Source organism: Lipophrys pholis (assembly GCF_963383615.2).
Source record: "Lipophrys pholis genome assembly, chromosome: 1".
NCBI classification, from domain to species: Eukaryota; Metazoa; Chordata; class Actinopteri; order Blenniiformes; family Blenniidae; genus Lipophrys; species Lipophrys pholis.
Genome location: NC_137635.1, coordinates 11,923,109 through 11,941,570, shown reverse-complemented (window position 1 = coordinate 11,941,570; position 18,462 = coordinate 11,923,109). Strand labels below are relative to the sequence as shown.

General features: G+C 42.7%; 3 protein-coding genes across 3 annotated transcripts; 1 reads left to right on the top strand and 2 right to left on the bottom strand.

Moving 5' to 3' along the window:
- The first annotated feature begins 123 nt into the window (after window positions 1–123).
- On the top strand, window positions 124–4,862 carry tmem101 (transmembrane protein 101). Its single transcript, XM_080478737.1, has 4 exons — window positions 124–292; window positions 1,626–1,806; window positions 2,820–2,966; window positions 4,037–4,862. The coding sequence occupies exons 1-4, from the start codon at window positions 162–164 to the stop codon at window positions 4,343–4,345; spliced, it is 768 nt and encodes a 255-aa protein (XP_080334863.1). The 5' UTR covers window positions 124–161; the 3' UTR covers window positions 4,346–4,862.
- Window positions 4,473–8,908, bottom strand: LOC308118980 (uncharacterized protein). Its single transcript, XM_080478724.1, has 2 exons — window positions 8,487–8,908; window positions 4,473–7,023 (listed from the first exon to the last, which is right to left on the bottom strand). Exons 1-2 carry the CDS (start codon window positions 8,763–8,765, stop codon window positions 6,235–6,237), a joined length of 1,068 nt encoding a protein of 355 aa, XP_080334850.1. The 5' UTR covers window positions 8,766–8,908; the 3' UTR covers window positions 4,473–6,234.
- A 1,751-nt stretch (window positions 8,909–10,659) lies between these two features.
- lsm12b (LSM12 homolog b) lies at window positions 10,660–17,302 on the bottom strand. The gene is made up of 5 exons (XM_080471449.1): window positions 17,146–17,302; window positions 14,538–14,671; window positions 14,009–14,118; window positions 13,645–13,771; window positions 10,660–11,282 (listed from the first exon to the last, which is right to left on the bottom strand). Exons 1-5 carry the CDS (start codon window positions 17,270–17,272, stop codon window positions 11,190–11,192), a joined length of 591 nt encoding a protein of 196 aa, XP_080327575.1. The 5' UTR covers window positions 17,273–17,302; the 3' UTR covers window positions 10,660–11,189.
- Window positions 17,303–18,462: the final 1,160 nt, after the last annotated feature.

Here is an 18,462-nt window from a genome sequence, read left to right as displayed (position 1 = left end):
TGTCAGCCAATAGAAACATGACCCTCTTTTTTTCAGAATAAAATTTCCGGCACGATTAAATGAATTAACTAAACCGTCGAAGGAAGCTCTCTGTTGTTATTTTGAAACCGGATGTCATTAATGTTTCGCTCTTGTCGGCGGCGGATCTATGAGTTGGAAAAATGGCAGCACCCAGTAGGAAGCAGATGTTGAGGTTTCTCAGCCAGCTCGGGGCGTTTGTTTTGACCAGATTCGGCTTTTGGAACTGCTTCAGTATGTTGATGCTGTTTGCTGAGCGCGCGGACTCAAAAAGGTGAGAAAGAAAAAGTCTCGCACTGTGGTGCAGGAAGCTAACGTTAGCCCAGGAGCTAACGGTAGTGAGAGAGCAAGGAAGAGGCAAACTTACTAAAACTACAATCTGTTAACTAAAAGGTTATCGCCGACAGGCCTCGCTGCATCCGGACAGCACTTTAAAACTCCTGCGTGTCTTTTATGTGAAACGTGGACATCTGGTGGTCGCTTTTACCAGTTAATGGAACCTGTGAGGGTCTGGAACATGTGGGAATGTTTAAATTAAAATGGCACAAGCCAAGTCTGTAATCTGGTGGAACAACAGGCTGTAATTTCTCCTCTTGAGCCCTGTTTTTAATCTCATGCGTGTATTCTGGTGGAGTATTGTTTCAGTTTGTGGTGAGCTGGTCCCATACCCTCTGAACGGACCTGTAATTACCCCTGTGGTATTAAAGTAACTGTAACTTTACCTCACTACAATACTACAATGATGATTCATCTCTAATACTTTTTAGTAAACGCACTCGCCTTTTCATCTAATTTTCAAACAATTGTAAACAGATAATTTCTCCAGCGTCATCAGATTCAAGGATTCAAATGAAGAGAAGACACTTTAATGTTTGGTCAGGCGGCAGTCTTCAAAGTAACTGTGTTTAAAAGTTGTTCAAACATGTTGCAGGATCAGGCTCTTCTGCGGAAATGTTTGACGTCTCTTGTTTCTTCAGTTGCAATAAAGCTTCACACAACACTCGACTTGGATACAAACTGTAGCACACAACAGTTATTTAATATCAACTGGCTGATGTGATCCAGCTTGGAATACATTTTGAGTGGCGGAAGTTATTCTAACGAATTATCTTGTGAGGTTCTGAAATGTCTGTTTACCTCCGACTCCATGACTGAAAGACGGAGCAAAAGAAAAACTGATCATTTAACGGTGCCCATTGTTTCATGAGCTCATACGGAAAATCACAATTCAAATTCTAATTATCTGACTGAAGTTATATAATTATTGCTCACCAGTTTTGTTGTTAATATATTTCCAAAATCGGTTAATTTAATCTCATTGCAGTCCTTTTTAGAACTTCCATTTAAAGTTAAAATGAATCGTGGGTCTTGGGAGTGATGGTGTGTCCTCACAAAGGGGCGCCGTGTGACACATTTTTGTAAATCCCGCCACAGTAAACTGTTCCAATTCAATTTACAGTTTATTTTCAACCTGCGAGATTATTTGTCGACACCAAACAGTCCAAAGTCTCTTGTTTCAATGTGACAAATAGTTTGAAGTGTTTCTGAAACTACGGGTTGGTTCCTTGTGCTTGGTTTCGATTGTTCAATTTCTCCGTCATCTGCAGGAAACCAGACATCCATGTGCCGTACCTGTACGTGGACATGGGCGCGGCGGTGCTCTGCTCCAGCTTCATGTCGTTCGGGGTCAAGAGAAGATGGTTTGCGCTGGCCGCCGCCGTCGAGCTCGCGGTCAGTACGTACGCCTCGTACGTCGGAGGGCAGGTTCACTACGGAGACTGGCTCAAGGTGAGTTACCAAGCGGCTTCTCAGATTACCGACTGTACTCATCTCAGACCTGATCAATTCATTGATCAGAGACAAACCTGGACATAAACATGCTGTAGCGGTTTTCTGGGATTATTACTGTCAAAATTAAATAAACTGAAGTTTCTTTCATGAAAAATAGTCTGTGTGATCATTAATCCAACATTTCTACAATAAACACTTTAGAATATTCATTGTTTACTGGATTATAACTCAATATTTAAACTTATGGAAAGAAATGTGTGCATAACAATTTTTACTTAAATTGATGATTTATAGTTTAATAGTCAAGAAATAAATACTTTGCTCCAGTTTACAGTCAATTAGAAAAGACTTGAAGTCTGTTTGCTTTTATAGAATTACAAACAAGACATAAATAAGTACTTAATTGTTTAAGTCTTTTGGGGATCAAGAAGTCATTGAGGTTTGTTTCTACACATTTTAGCGGCGTAGAGTATTCTCTAGTATTAAAACTGCCTGTTATTTGTAAAAAAAAAAAAAAAAAAGCCTTTAAAGACTTGTTCATATAAAAGTAGATTTTTCTAGATTTCTTTCATCTTTTTTTTTTTTCATAACAAGAATTTGTCCCTCCAATTTCTTGATTGATGAACTGAATGGTGCCGCTAACCCTCTGGAATTAATAGAAATTCTTGTTTTATTTCGTCCTCTCCTGTGTTTGAATGAGGATTCATGCTTTTGTATGTTTTCTTCAGGTGACCTTACAATTGATTTACTTAGAAAAAAACAGGTCAACAGATTTCTGTGTTGTGGCAATTTTTTTATTTATTTTTTTTGCACAAATAAGATTAAATCCCATTTTGAATTCCCGGTAACAATCAGTAGCCTTTTGGACGCCTGCCTCCTACTTAAAGGGTTAATGGCCCAGGTCAGCGTCGATCTGTGTCACACACGGAGGTGAAAAGTGGATCTGGGACCCGTCAGCGAGCGGAGGTGACACTGCGGTGGAAACGCGTCTGAGTCTCGTCTCCCCGCAGGTTCGGATGTATTCCAGAGCTCTGGCCATCATCGGAGGCTTCCTGGTTCTGGCCAGCGGCGCCGGGGAAGTGTACCGCCAAAAACCTCGCAGCAGGTCTCTGCAGTCCACCGGACAAGTGTTTCTGGGAGTCTACCTCATCTGCATGGTAAGAGCCGCCCGTTTTTACAGATCGCTCTCATGAAGAGTGCCTCTTTATAAAGGAGATTAGGTTCCAATTATAATCCCAGTGATTTAGTTTTTGTCATATTGCTTTTATGGTTCTGGATCCGACTGTAAATGGAATATAATGTGGTTTTCTTTGGCTGTTCGTGGGACAAAACATTTAAAAACGCCCCTCTGAACTACAAAGGATTTCTTCTGGTATTCGATATTTCGTAAATACTGCAAAACTCAAATAAAGCCCAATTTAAAGGTGACCCAGATTATGAGACAATCCCCTCCTGACAAGGCTCATATTTGGGTGGGGGAAAAAATTCAAATGTGGTCTGACATGGATTCTGTAGAAATAAAGAGAATGAAAATACATTGAATTAAGATGCGGTTGTCAAACTGTTTTTACTACCAGATTTATCATGTTTAACATTGAGTTTTATATCAAGTATCCAAACACGCAGAGACACCAGAGGCCTGTACTACAAACCGTGATGAAGGCATGAAGGATCTCTCGGGTTCCTGGGTTGACTGATCAGTTATTCTCTGAGAGTATGAAGAATTAAAACACATCCACCGGGCTAAAAGCAACACTGCTGCCGCGTCCGCAGCCAGACCAATCCTGACTCGTTAATGCGTGACTTGGTGAGATTATACGATATTAGTTCATCGGACGACGACACTCTGATCACTCAATTCTACTTTATTACAGCAGAAACCTTTCAGGCAGAACTTCCTCACTGCTCTTCTTTTAGTTTAGATTTTCCATCAAGTTCATTAGAGGTTTACATTTTTAAAAAGTTTAAATATAAAGGTTATTATGGCACTATTTTACCAGTCGAACCCACTAAAATGTGTTTGACTTCCCTGATTTGTATTTTTCTGAATATTCTCACCACAAATCAAAAATGGTTTTCATGTCAAGGTCCGTGTTAAAGAAAAACCGCTTGACGTCTGGAGCAGCGTGTTTCCTTTTTGATGTGAAGTGAACCCATTTGGATGACGAGTGGGCGATCTGATGAGACGTGAGGTTCCAATAAGTGTTTGTTTGGCCCCTCCCACCAGGTGTACTCCCTGCAGCACAGTAAAGAGGACCGGCTGGCCTACCTGAACCACATCCTGGGCGGCGAGATCACCCTCGTGCTGCTGGAGGTGCTCTTCGGCGTCCTGGCGCTGGCGTTCCTCTCCGGCTGCTACATCCGGCCGGCGGCTCAGATCCTCGCCACCGTGCTTCCGCTGGTCGTCCTCTTCATCGACGGCAACGTGGGCTACTGGCACCACACGCGCAAGGTGGAGTTCTGGAACCAGATGAAGCTGATTGGACACAACGTGGGCATCTTCGGCGCCGTGCTGCTCCTCGCCACCGACGGCTGAACCCGGGCACGCCAAGATTGTTGACTCTGTCGCCGGCTGACTTTGCACTTCTCCTCTCACTCGGTGACGCTCAGGATGGAAACAGGCGGCGTTTCCTACCACAAAGCAAACTTCTTTTTTTTTTTTTGGATAATTTATTTGGACTCATGTTTACATTTTTGTGCTTTTATTCCGCTCCGATGTGACACTATAACATGTAAAGGAAACTTTTGTTCGAAAAGTCTTAAAAGTTTTAGAACGATTTTTACCGGGATTTGAAATAAAAGGGTGGCGGCTGTCTTTGCTTCTGAAATGGGAACGTTTTGCTCACGTCTACACTACGCCTCGACTGTACCACCATTTCCATTAAATCCACGAAGCTCTGATTTTGTATCTGTAAATAGCCATATTTTATAGCGATTGTTTAAGTCGTTCATGTTGCTGCTTTTCATCGAAAAACAGTTTAAACATTGGAATATCAAAGCTTCATGTTCAGTAAACACAGACGGACTAAATAAAAGATTTTTTTTTTAATGGTGACTGTCACTTCCTAACTTGACAGAATTATGAAAATAACATCTTTAGAAGTCTGAAGGCAGGTTGGGACGAAGTAGAGCCTCAAGATAAACACACGCCCTTTATAAATGGTTCCTTCTGGTTTTATTGAATCATGTACTATATCTTGGTCAAACGCTACACATGGAGTCAAGGAGGATAATTACCATACCTTAAACCATCTTAAATTAGGCGACAGTCTTGTTTCACTTTGTTCTCCCCACGGACCAAAAGCATATGTATTAGAACCGCTCTCTAAATGAACCAAATAGGTGTCAATATTTGTGGGTGTTGGATGACAGGGTATAGAAGATGGATGGCTGATAGAAAACATTGATGCTGTACACAGTTTCCCAGTAAATACAATTTGACTGGCTCTGCAAAACATAATTATATAAAATAAAGAAAACTGGTAAAATGAAAAAAAAATATTACAAAACAAACTTTCAGATATATTGTTAGTTTCAGCTTTTGTCATTTCTTTTCAAGATTTTTTCCCCCTCAATTTTATGCTGCTTTAGCTATACTCGCATTTTTTCCTTACATTTTTTTCAATGTTTTTCTTTTCCTAAAACAAAGATACACTATAAAATTGAGTATTTACGTTATAATTTTTTACTTTATTTCTTTACTAAGTAGTAGTTTAAGCTATTTTATCCATAAGTTTGTTTTGTAATATTTTTTTCATTTTACATTTTATCTTATTTTGCCATTTTCATTCCGGAGATTAGGCCCATTTTGAATGCAAATAAAATAAAAATGAAAATTAAATGACTATTTACGTGAAATGTTCTGAAAGCTTCATGGAGCCGCTACAGAGGAGCTGATGAGCCACATGTGGCCGCAGGTTGCACGCCTCTGTTCTAGACTATTGATGGATGGAAAACCTTAAATTCAGGCCAAATCAGAAATGCAGGGAGAACATGAAAACCACACAGAAAGCCCCTTAGACCGCTGAGACGAACCGGTACTTCTACATGCAGCCAGTGTTGCCATACTGCAATAAATCAATGCTTTGCTCAGTTGGTAGAGTCTCTCAATTGGAGGGTTGCAGGTTCAACTCCCATTCTCCACCATGTACACGTGCCGAAGTGTCCTTGAGCAAGACACTGAACTTCAAACGGCTCCTATTGGATGGAGGGTGCGTCTTTACATAGCAGCCACGTCCATTGGTTGAGGGGCAGTGGCGGCATCAAGGCTAGAGAAGCGGATTTTGGTATTGAAAGTTTGCAGGTTTGATTCCCACTTTGGCTCCATGAGCATGAGCCTTGACTCCCCCCATCAGCTCCCTGGAGCGCCACAATGTGGTCAATGATGGAAAAAGGAATTCCCTCCGGTACATTAATAAAGTGTGATTAGTGAACTGAACTCGTGTCGTTCCTCTTGGCGGCGGCGTCCTCCTGCACGGTGTGTTTGCTCTTCATGCGGTTGCGCTCGGCTTTCACCAGAGTCCCGATCACCGCCAGCAGCACCGTGATGGTGATGACGAGCACCGTGGCCGTCTCGGCGATGCACAGCTGGCTGTCCAGCGAGGCCAGCGAGCTCCCGGCCTGCTGGGCCGGGGCGTGGCACACGATGTCCTCGTAGTCCTCCACGTGCAGATGGCGGACGTACTGGATCTTGCCGAAGACGCGCTGCAGCTCGCAGTCGCACGTCCAGGGGTTGGAGGACATTTGCAGCTGGGTGCTGGTGGTGTGCAGCTTCAGGAAGGTCTTGAAGCGGATGTGCACCAGCTGGTTGCCCTGCAGACCCAGCAGCGTCAGGCCCCGCAGGGGGGCCAGGGCTTCGGGCTCCACCAGCGAGATGTTGTTGTGGCTGAGCAGCAGCACCTCCAGGCTCTGCTGCCTGCTCAGCAGACCCTCCTTCAGCACGTTCAGCTTGTTCCCATCCAGGTTGAGGAGGCGCAGTCGGGACAGGCCGCTGAACGCTCCCAGGTCCATCGCTCGGATGCGGTTGTGGCTCAGGTCCAGCTTCTTCAGGTTTTCGGAGTCCGCCAGGGAGGAGGAGTCGATGTGCTGCAGCAGGTTGTGGTCCAGCCGGAGCTCCTGCAGGGCAGACAGGCTTCCGGAGAAATCCACCGGGAGCCAACGCAGCCGGTTGTAACTCAAGTCCAGCCTCTCCAGGAAGTGAAGCGACGACAGAGCCTGCGGTGAAGAGAAAGTGTACGTTAATGCGACACGACGATTTAAAAGACTCATAAAAGGTGTTTGTACTCAATCTCAAGCTTCAGTGTCTGTTTCTGTCGCTGCTAAACACACCTACCATTCATATTAATTTGCTGATGACTTGGTCTTATAAGTTTATCTACATTTAGAGTTACAACAAGCGGCCTTGTGTTTGAGGAATGTGCTGTTAATGAGGATATTTTATGCCTCTGGAGGAATAGTAGCTTGTATTACAACCCATTAGGTACTTTACTTAACTATTAATTAAGTAAATGTCAGTAATAAACAGTCGTTGTACAAACTTTCTTTGGTTACAGACCAGCACTGATTGTAATCTGACTACATTTTAAAGAGATAATGGTGTTTTTGCTTTTTGCAACAAATAAGATAAGCATATTATAAGCATATTATTTTTAAATAAACAAGCATAATCTTCATTTTTGTTCCTTGCTCATAGTAGAGAGCTTCTTTTCTAATATTTTATTCTCCATTAGGATGATAACTACTGGCTGTATAATTGAGAGCAAAAAGACAATAATGATGCAAGTTATGTTTTCGTCTGTCTATCTGTAATTCAGGGATGATTTATCATCATCCAAGGACCAATCGATTAGATTTTGGGACGTTAACGGCTAACTGCTTCCAAAGAAATCCCTCAAAAACGGCAAAACAATTTCCCATACAAAGCGGATGAGAGCGGCACCTCATGGAGGAGATCAGCGTCTGTTGCCATGGAGACGCTCCCTGCTCAGTGTTTCACACAGTGATGGAGCTACCTGACCTACCTCGTTAGCATCGATACGAGCTAACGGCTGTCATGCTGGCGAGGCTAACGCGATTCCACAAATAAAATGTTGTGGTTCTAGATGCAGTCCCTGTCATTTAGGATATTGCAAAAGTGCAAATATACTAATTTAAAGAAAAGGATTCTTGTAAAAGCAGAGGTCACTTTTCAGTGTCTGAAATATCTCAAATATAAAATTGAATGTGAATTTTGTAAAGGATTCTGAACTTTTTGATTTATTTTTATAATGGAGTGTCATGTGTGCAAATATGTGAACTGGCAATAACCTGGCTGGACGTTTTTCAAAGTTATATAACAAACCAGTAGGATATTATTACACACACACACACACACACACACACACACCTTTTAAAAGTCTAATTTTGGAAGTACTTTGATTTCCGAAATGAAGCAGAAAATCTTAGCGTTCAACCAGAGCTGATGTAACTTCTGCAGTGAGGATAACTGTGATCCTTTCACTGGGACTCTGAATTCTCCTCACGGAGGTCTGGATTAGAAAACAGTCGTGTTCAGATTGAGGGACTAAAACCAAAACGTACTGAGAAAAACACTCAAAAACAGAAAGCTTAAAATCAACTCCAGCTCAGTAGCAAAGCACAAACACCGCAGAGCTTAAGGACGTGACTGCAGAAGGTACCTGGGGATGCAGAGCGTGGATGCTGTTGTTGGACATCAGGAGGATCTTGAGGGACCACAGTCCCATGAAGGACTTGGAGCGCACCTCCACCAGCTTGTTCCCGCTGAGGTCCAGCAGCCAGGTGCCATGGGGGACGCTGGTGGGGACCCGGGCCAGCCCGCGAGACCTGCAGTCCACCAGGTCGGAGGACTCGTAGCACAGGCAGGCGTTGGGGCACATCCTGAAGGCCAGGGCGGCGTGCAGGAGGAGAGGCAGCAGGGGCGTCGCCGCCAGCATCATGGCCTCGGGATGGAGGGGCGCTCAGTCCTGCTGAGAGTCATCTTCGCCTGCTTTCATTCCTCCGAGCGAAACATGTGGAAACAAACACTCTGCAGCACTCATGTTCCCTGCAGCTTCTCTATGAGCAGACATCGAATATTCGTGATTAGAGAAGGATTATGGGCTTAAACAGATGATCACATAACATGACCTTATCTGGGAGGGGGGAGCAAATCTGGTCTCTTTTGGAGCCGCTCCTAAAATAAGGATCTACATCTGCTCCTCTTCATGGATACGCTGAGTGCTTTTATTTTTCATGATAGCAGTAGTTAGGTAATCCCCTTACTTCTGCATGACATTATGCAAGATCCCCATAAATGGTTGGTGGTGACGAGAAGCAGCGACAGTCGCGCAACGTTTAAGTGTCTCTCAAGCTAAAAGCTCCAAAACATTATCTCTCCCATAGAAGAGCATTAGAGCCTCCATGATCACTGTGGCATGTGGTCTTAAGTCCAGGGATTCCCCGACCACTGCCACAGGGGGCGCCAAAGATTAATTGGGGTGGGGGTCGAGAAGCCTTATTGAATGCAAGGGGTATAGCATCCTGTTGGTTTTTAAAAATTGGTGAGTCAGCGTTTCATTTATTTATGTCACCAAACTACTACCTTTAAGTATTTTCAGAAGGTTACCATTAAAATATTGCAATGATGTAAGTGTGTTGAACGTAAACACCTTGTCCCTAATATTCAAAAACCTTGCAAAGCAGCGGGAGAAAAATTGGCAGCGAATCGGGCTAAAGAGAAGGATGAATCGGTCAAAGGACCTAACAAGAGGTATATAGAATCCTCCTTCATTGAAGCAATGGACAACACTAGAGCCAAAAGCATCTTTTGTGGAGAAAATCTGTAGAATCAAAAGTTTGAAACCGTAAACCAAAGCAGTACCAGTTCACCCGGAGGCGACCCCCAAAGAGGAAGTCGGTACAGGATACAATAAACTGTATTTTACATGTAGGTTTATGAGGTTCCTTTAACTTTTGTAATGGTACAAGGTGAGGTGGAGGTTGTGGGGGTGGGGGTGGTCGCTGAGGTTTACAATTGTACAAGTTTGGGATGAGAGTCAACTGCTGTAGTTGACAAGTCCGCATTCCAATAAGAGTCTTTCCATAAATGATTTCAGGGTTTGTAATGAAGCATAAAAGGGATTAACGAAGTCTATTTTGGTAACGTGGAACTCACCGTTCTATTAACCGGTTGCTCTCTGTAGACTGTTGACTCCCTATGTTGGGACAACCAAGACTAAAATCAGTCTTCAAATAGTTAATACTAAATCAAACCTGTTTGATTTCCCCCCCCCCCCCGATTCCTCCACGTATTGCTGAACGCGTATTTCATCCTGTATATAGTGGAACATGCAGGCAAGAGGCGCAATGAAACCTAAAAAACGATTAAAATCGTCATCTGCATCCATGAACCTCTTCACCTTCCTGGAATCCTCTTTATCAATAAATAAAATCAGTTCCCCACTGCTCCATTTAACATGTGGACGGTCCGTTTCACACCGGTTCACTATTAAGTGCTCGTCCTCCAGAAGACAAAATGTCAGAGAGCAGCATTAGAGCCGGAGGCTTAAAACATTTCAATTATTAATTGGAAAAGACGATGGCGTCAGTTCCTGGTAATTATCTGGATTAGAGAGCCACCAAACAGCCCTGGTAGGGAAACCTGAGTGCTCCTCGTAAAAGCCTGATCTGTGGAGTGAAAGAAAAAAAAAGAAAAGAGAAAACGAGGGATAATGTAGCGGCGGAGCGTTGAGGTGACGCTCCAGATTAGAGCACAAGGACAGAATCTGTTCACCAATGCGGTTCCTCGCAGGCGCTTCACAAAAGGTGTTGGAAATTACAGTATTACAGTCAGAATTTTTGTTATTTTTATTTTAGAAAATGTCCTTTAAAGTGTGGCGTTTCAAGTCACATTTTGTTTAAAATACAGAAAATACAGACAGTAGAACATGGATACAGCAAAAAAGGAAACGATGACAGAAAATAAAGCTAACAAGCCTTTCTGACTGCTCTAGTTTTCTCTTTTTGAAATGGAACTGAAGGCAAAGGAAGGAGGGCGGAAAAAGAAAAAAGGCTTCAGGGACAGGAGGGGGGGGAGGGGTGGGGGGGCAGAATGAGACAAGTTAGTTAAGGAAACTATGGTTGCTTTATGGTTCATGTTTAAATTATTCTTTATAAAGTCTAATTTAAGATTTAATCTTTTCCTCTTTCTTTTTTTGTCTTTTTTTTTTTTTTTTCATTAATGGTTTTTGATCTTCAGGATCCAGGGCCCTCAGCGCTCTTCCTTGTGGTCTCAAACTGAGGACAAGGAATGCCGACGTCGTCTGGCAGTGGGAAACAAAACCTCCCGCGTCGCCTTCCCCCGGCCGACCCGCGCTGCCAACTCAAGAAGATAAAGTGGAGTCCTTCTGTGTTTGCTGTGCTTGTGAACGTTGCATGGACTTCTGACTTTCCACGTCTCTAAAATGTTTCTCAACCTGCAACAACAACGACGAAGACGGGATTATTTCTGTGACGCGTCTTGCGCTAGACAAGTTTGACAGGAGATACATAAACTTTAAGACGAGTTAGTTTTCACATAGTACAATAGTGAGACTGAAAAATACTCTCCTCTTTCTCTCTCGTCCCTGAATTACTTCCTGGATGGTTTCAAGGAGACTCCAAATAATGAGACATATTTTCACACACCGACACCGTTTTCACTCTGCTTCTTTATCCAAGGTCAAACTCACTGCGACTTAAACATTAACTGAATAGTCAAGGTCAAGTAACTCCGGATAATAAAACCGTCCGACATTATCGGCCGCTCGAGCTGGGAGGAACTACTTTTTCCTCTTTGGGGTGTGAAGTTTTAAAACGAGTCGAGGGGAGCTAGTTGGAGGCGAGCACAGAAACAAACAAGTGGGTATCAGCGGACGATGATCCACTCACTGGACTGATCATGGAAGCGGCTCCAAAATTCAGTTTGGGGGGAAAAACGGTTGATGGTTTTAAGGTCTGAGCTGCTGGAAGATGAGATTTAATGCCGAGACCGTCTCTCCTCATTCTCCAGACATTAGTAACATGTCAGTCTCCGTCACCTCCTGCAGGTAAATCGGGAGCTAAAAGTGTGACGCTCCAGTTTGATTAGCCTGCGGTCGTATATCTTTGCTCTCTCAGTGACCTCTAACCCTGACCGGAGGCAACATGAGGCTCGGGGGCCGTACGTGGCCCCTTGGATGGGTCCGGCCCTCAGGGTGTCAAATCAAAGTCCTTGAATTGAGCTTGATTCCCTTTATCACATTTAGATAGTTAATATAACGTTATCGGCTGCTGGTTGCCCCAATGTGTCTCACCTCTGAGACACCACAGTCATTGTGGTGGATCACCAGGACAAAATACTGCTTTTATTTACTCGTTTACTACAAATTTAGAAGATTATAATCGTGATTACGAGACAAAGATTGGGAGAAACAAAGTGAGGCAGAGCTCATCAAAATAGTGACAAATTGCTTTATATGTTTTTGAGAAAAACTAAAGTCTGCCGGTGCCGATTTTCACTGATGCCTCTTTATGTGAAATTCATTTTCTTTCTTTATATCATATTAATATGTTAAGTGTCAAAGTTGTAATTGGTGGTATCTGAATAAAATTGACTACATTCTTAAAATCACGACATGTCTATATGGAAAAAGACAGTGGCATGCTACAGAGGACATATTTGGAGTTAAAAACGTGCATTTATCACAATTCCCTTCACTTTCAGATTCACTGAAGAAAGTAAATGAAAACTGACAAGATCACACAGGAAAGATATGATAGAGATAAAACAAAGACAATAAAAGAACGTTATATTACTGCTACAGCTCAGCCCCTTTTCTATGCACACTGTAATTTTTTGTCACAACTTCAGAATATGCTTGTTTGAGCCTCCACATCAGAGGTGTCAAACATTATTCAGTTCCGGGGCCACGTCTCATCCCAAGTGGGCCGAACTCGTAAATTAGTGCTGTAATAACATATTTTAAGTTTTTCTTTGTTGTGGTACAGAGTGTACCTGATGAAAATGTCTATTTTCAACAAAAACACAATTACTATGGAAAATGACTTAAATTACAACATGAAAATCTCAAAAAACCTTCTGGTGAAATGCCAAAAAAACAACTTGTCCTATAATGGTTGCATCATGGGAGTTTTTAAAAACTCACACTGACAGCATGGCTTTGAGGCTGCTGATAGTTTGCTGGCGTTCATGGCAGCATTGTGACCATGTCAGCTCGGGTTTCAGTGTGTTGATTGCTACTCAAGACATTTGTTAAAAAAATCAATGGTTTCTTTGATATCTTTACAGTTTGCTTGGTTGGTTGTCCGGATTGGAGACTCTTGCGGTCTGTTTCTGGCCCACATGCCTTATGTTTTCCACAACCCTGCTCTCTGATAAACATGTCCAGGGTCTCCCTGTGTGGGACGGGCAGTGAAAACAACAGCAGCCCCTCGTACCTTCCCTTGGACACACCAGGAAAAACAGATAACCTAGTTTTCTTTGAGAGCACTCAGTGACAGAAGTGTGTTTCAGTAAAACCAAAAGCTCAAGACAAAGAGAAACGTCCCATTACTCTGGGGTCAGGATTCGATTGTACCAGTAAGAACAATCACATGGATGATCTGTCTGGTAAAACGTTCTGTTCAAAGTAATCTGTGTGGTCTGCATCATGCAAATAGATAAAGTCGGCGAGGGATTTACAGATTTATCTGACTTAATCCAAACTTGCACAAAAACTAAAATCAACACAACATGAACAATAAACTAAGTCTGAGACGTGGTGTGTGTGTGTGCTGTACAGAGATGAGGATACTTACTATTTTGCGTACATGACTTAAAGCGCTTCCCTCTTTGCCTTTGCAGTTCTCAGCCTGGTAAGGTGGTGAGATTACAACGTCGTCCATCACAATAATGTTCTTCTCCTGCCATTTACAGTCTTTGATGCTGCAGAGGAAAATCAGAATCCTCTTAATTGGAGGTGGAAAGCAGTTAAACAGAGTCTCACATCGTTTTCAGTAGTTTCTTTTTTTTGATTATCTAGAAGTCTCTCTGCCTCATTCATAAACCCAATTATAGAATTTGGGCTTAAGAAACAAACAAATGGTACAAAACACTTGATGACCAGTGTTGAATTTTGTCTCCTGATGATTCTGATCTGAAGTTCTGCAGCTCAACACTTACGTTTTGTGAATAGTCTGGAATAGCTGTTGGCCCTCCACAGAAACCCCAGCACTGATTGCATAGGCTTGAGACAGCTTGTCCTCCTTTTCTGTCCGCGCTCGATTGGCAAGCTGTGAAGAAATGATCACATTTAAGCTCTGAGCTACAGAGAGCTTCTCTTTGCAGGATTTACTCTTCAGAAACAATCCATGTGCTTCCAAACCTTTTATACCAACACAAATCAGTAGCTCGGTAACAGAGTTTGAAACTAGAAAGAGAATACAGGCGATGCATGGATATAAGATCAGTTATTATGTCACACATACTTTTGATGGTTTACATTAATTATTTTATGATTAGGAAATAATATAAAGCTGATTTTAATGATACCCGTGGGGATATTAGTTATGTTATTCATTCTGCTTGGACACACACATTTCCCAGTTCTGGATCTCTATGAAATTGGTGAAAACCATGATAAGTTTCTGCTACATGCTTCAAAATCCCACCTGACACCCAGGAGCTATGTAACCACCATGGTGGGACTTACCTTGCTAACATTCAGTGATGCTAGTGGGGGTGGAGTCTCGGTGCGGTCATTAATGATGTCCACATCGGAAACATAGGCTAAGTTGATCAGGATCACGTCGTTGAGGTTTGGCTTACCGCTGGAGGAAGCACATTCTGTGAGGCACTCGGGTCAAGGAAGACAACTTCAGAGGAAAGCATCACTCAAGAGAAACGACATTGAATGAGAGCGTCAGTGCGGCGGCACAGAAAAGCTCAGAGTGCAGCGATCACTGACTGACACAGAAAGGTAGTGCCAGTAACGGCATGTCACAACACAGGCGGTGCTGCCACCTAGTAGCCACACAAAGACACACATTACTTGTTGCAGATGTAGCCAGCTCATACATTTAATGTCTAATCCTTTTAATCTGGACCCTTTTTGAATTATTACCAAGTGGCAGTTTTTTCCTGGAAATGAATCTTAACCCTTAAAGAGCAACTGGAAATTAAACATGTATAAGTAGTGCCACTTGAAATCAATTTAATCTGTTTGAAAGCAATAAACTAACTGACCAGAAACAACTAGATTTGATCCTTTCGTGCAAAAAATAAAATAAGAAATTGCATCAATATAAAGTGGGATTTCTCAAGAAAATCAATTACACACTATGGAACATTGCGTGATTTGTAATGCCTTTGCAAAAAAGTACTCTGAAAGACTTATAAATCAATAAAAGATCATACCGTCACTCCTATGTAAATACCAGTTTACATCATTTCTTTAAATGTAGGAGAAACTTGGTCCGTGTAACAAACTGAAGCATGCAAATGACAAATGAAACCATGCGTTTGTTCACAAACCCTGCTCCAAAATTAAAATCTCACATTAAGAAACACACTGAAACCTATTTGATATGAACATTGTGTGAATATCCACCTCTGCAGCTTTAGTACATTAACCCCTCGCACCCCGTCGGTAACACAGGAACAGCTCGTTGGACTTGTTGGCGTGACTGGCCATGCCAGGCTTCTTGTGTACATTTACAGTTTAACTCCAGTTTGTTTTTTGGCACACGAACTGAGGGAGGAGGAGAAAAAAATTTAATAAAAACAGCACAGCAGACGTGATGAGGGGAACAAGATTTAACGAGTTGACATTGAAATTTGTCTGATGTTGCTTTCACTTTGGACTTCATCTTGTATATTGTAAAGTACAGTAACTGTTTTTGTGAGTTCTGTGTAAATAACATGAAATTGCGGCGAGCCTATGGGAATGTAGGAATATCATACAGGTAATAAATGAGACAAAATAGGAGAGTTTGCAAGACGTGGAGGGAGCCAGGGGATACATGGTTGGAGATGAAATTCTAATAGTTCTGATAAACTGCCTTGCCTCTGAAAATCATACACAGGCTTCCTTATGAAACTCCTGATTATGTGTAGGAGTCGATCGTGGATTCGGTGTGTAAAAGTGACTCACTGTGAGGTGACATGTCAGTCAGGAAATTTAACAAAATGTCAAATGTAGAGACATTTACAGTAAAATCCAAACCATGAATGCCTGAAATAGAAGGAAATGTCTATAAATACTTCACTGTGGGTCAACCTACAAGTTGAATGTGCTTCACCACTATACTACGACTAGTTTCCTGTCGATTACAGTATATTAACAGCCCCAAAACAGGAAATTGAACTAGTGTAGCATCCAAGTTCACCTAAATATGTTCAATGTCAGGTTTCAATGTAAACTGGCCTGTACAAACTAACTAACTAACAGGCCTTCGACGGTCACTATTCTGTCTCTATCCATTCCTGAGCTGTGCAGCTGTTCCCTGGATCACCTGGTCCAGGTCTGAGGAGGTTGTGGGGTGATCACACTATTCACTCAGATGGGTGTAGACCACCCCCCCGGCGAGCTAACGCTACTGCTAGCAGCGATGCTCCCCCCCCCCCACCCCCACCCCACTTCAACTGAATCACACTTCACTCTACAATAACTCAAAAAAAATGCAGTCACCAGATCCACATGTGAGAGAGGCCAGCTGATAAGCTGGAGGACGTTAATACCGTGAATTGAGCGAGCCTCGCAGCGGCGGTGTGTGCGAGTGTGTAACCGAAACTTAGCATGCTAGCCGCGCTAACAGTAGCCTGGACGGGGCGCGGAAGGTTACGGCGTCCATTCATAAAAACACCACCCGCAGCCGTTTATAAGTAACGCCGTGAACACCAACACGGGGGGAACGTGGGTCCACCGGAGCCGTGTCGGTGTGCGGGTGTCAGTTAGCTGCTAGCTAGCGGCGGTCTGTGGCCATGATGCCTTACGAGAAGCCGCTGCCAAATAGTGATCCATGATGAGGTCTGGCAATACAATGAGTGAATTCAAAACACATGCACGTCCGTGCAGATACCGTGAAACCGATAAACGGACTCAACACGACAGCAATGCCGTAGCCGGGTGATATCAGGACGAGCAGCAATCTCGTAGGATAAAATATATTTAAAACGGGTAAAGATTTGCAAGTTAGCTAGCATCAATTACGCCTGCGCGGATCACTATTTGCCATCTTTTCGGTTACCCTACAGGCCCGTGCAGCCAGGCAGGCCAGCGAGCCGCATCCAGCCGCCGGCTCCAAACCACCAAAGGATACTCAGAGTCAACATCTTGGACTGGTAGTCAAACGCGACCACTTCTCCTTGCAGACGTTGGCCCAAGCAGGTGAGGCAAGAGACATGGCTCCCGACGCTGAAATACTCCCCCGGTCCAGGAGCCGCCATCTTCTCCGCCAGGAACCCGGAGCGCCTGCCTTACGTAAAGTGACGTGGTGACGTCACCAGACGGAGCCTGGGCGTGTCGAAAGACGTAAAGAAAAAAACGGGGTAAAAAACGTAAAAACGAAAAAAAAAAATAATAAATAGAGGGACATAATGAAAAGGAGAGGAATTTAAAAATGAAAAGAGACTTAATAAAAGAAAAACGGGGAAAAAGAAAGACAATGAAAACAGAGGAATTAAAAAAGGAGAAAAATACTTAATAAAAGTAAGAAACATGAAAAACGCAGTAAAAAAAAAAAAAAAAAATGACACTGTGACACAAAAATGTCACTGACACTCTAAACCCAACAGAAATTCAGCCGTTTTGCATTAGAAGTGAAATACATGACACACAATCCTCATCGGGGGCAAGTCCTCGAGGCCTGACATTGGCCGGGATAGACAGCAGGCAGTCCTGGTGAAAAGTATCAAAACGTAACTATAATCTCAAAGGTCCATGGTGCTCCAATGAATATCTGATGGCTCTCTATGAAACAGGAAGTGGTGTGTTACTCTGGTCTACATGCTGTGATCTGCCTGAAACTTCACAAGTGTCATCACAATGCTGCCCATTTGCTAATATCCATTCATAGCCATAGCGCCAGCTATTGGTATAGATAGAACCAGCAGATGGTGGTACTGCAACTTTATGGACACAAACTGCTGGTTGAAGAAGAAGAAGTAGAAGAAGAAGAAGAAGCCGCTCCACATCAGCATGTTAATGGAGCACCCATGCAATTATTGACATTTGATTGTGTGAATGCTGATTCTGAGAATTATTTTCAGTTTTGGACCACTTTGGCTCCTGCAGTCTAACCAGTCGGAACCGTTCAAGTATCAAAATGTGCAGCTTTTTAAATACATTCTTGTGATGTTGTAAGTTTTTGATATCTTTTAGACGTTTTAAAATATTTTAACTTCTCCACAATTATTTTCCCATGTGACCGGATGGGGACATTTTAATTTTTAATTCTTCAGCCTATTTAAAACCTTCACCATTTTTAACAATTCAACTTTTAAAATATTAAATTTTGTTTTTGAAAACCTCTCTAAACTTCTTCATATCTTTTAGAAAATATCTAAACTTTTTGAAATTATTTTTAACATTGAAGTGAATGGGGAAACCCTTCAACTTTGAACCACTACAGGTTCGC

Coding starts and splice junctions, on each gene's coding strand:
- lsm12b (XM_080471449.1), bottom strand. CDS start 17,272: ATGGCGGCTCCTGGACCGGGGGAGTATTTCAGCGTCGGGAGCCATGTC. Junction 14,119..14,537: donor CATCACTGAATGTTAGCAAG/GTAAGTCCCACC, acceptor ATTTCTTCACAG/CTTGCCAATCGAGCGCGGAC. Junction 11,283..13,644: donor TAAGTCATGTACGCAAAATA/GTAAGTATCCTC, acceptor TTGTTGTTGCAG/GTTGAGAAACATTTTAGAGA.
- tmem101 (XM_080478737.1), top strand. CDS start 162: ATGGCAGCACCCAGTAGGAAGCAGATGTTGAGGTTTCTCAGCCAGCTC. Junction 293..1,625: donor GAGCGCGCGGACTCAAAAAG/GTGAGAAAGAAA, acceptor CGTCATCTGCAG/GAAACCAGACATCCATGTGC. Junction 1,807..2,819: donor ACTACGGAGACTGGCTCAAG/GTGAGTTACCAA, acceptor GTCTCCCCGCAG/GTTCGGATGTATTCCAGAGC.
- LOC308118980 (XM_080478724.1), bottom strand. CDS start 8,765: ATGATGCTGGCGGCGACGCCCCTGCTGCCTCTCCTCCTGCACGCCGCC. Junction 7,024..8,486: donor TCCACGCTCTGCATCCCCAG/GTACCTTCTGCA, acceptor TCTTCACCGCAG/GCTCTGTCGTCGCTTCACTT.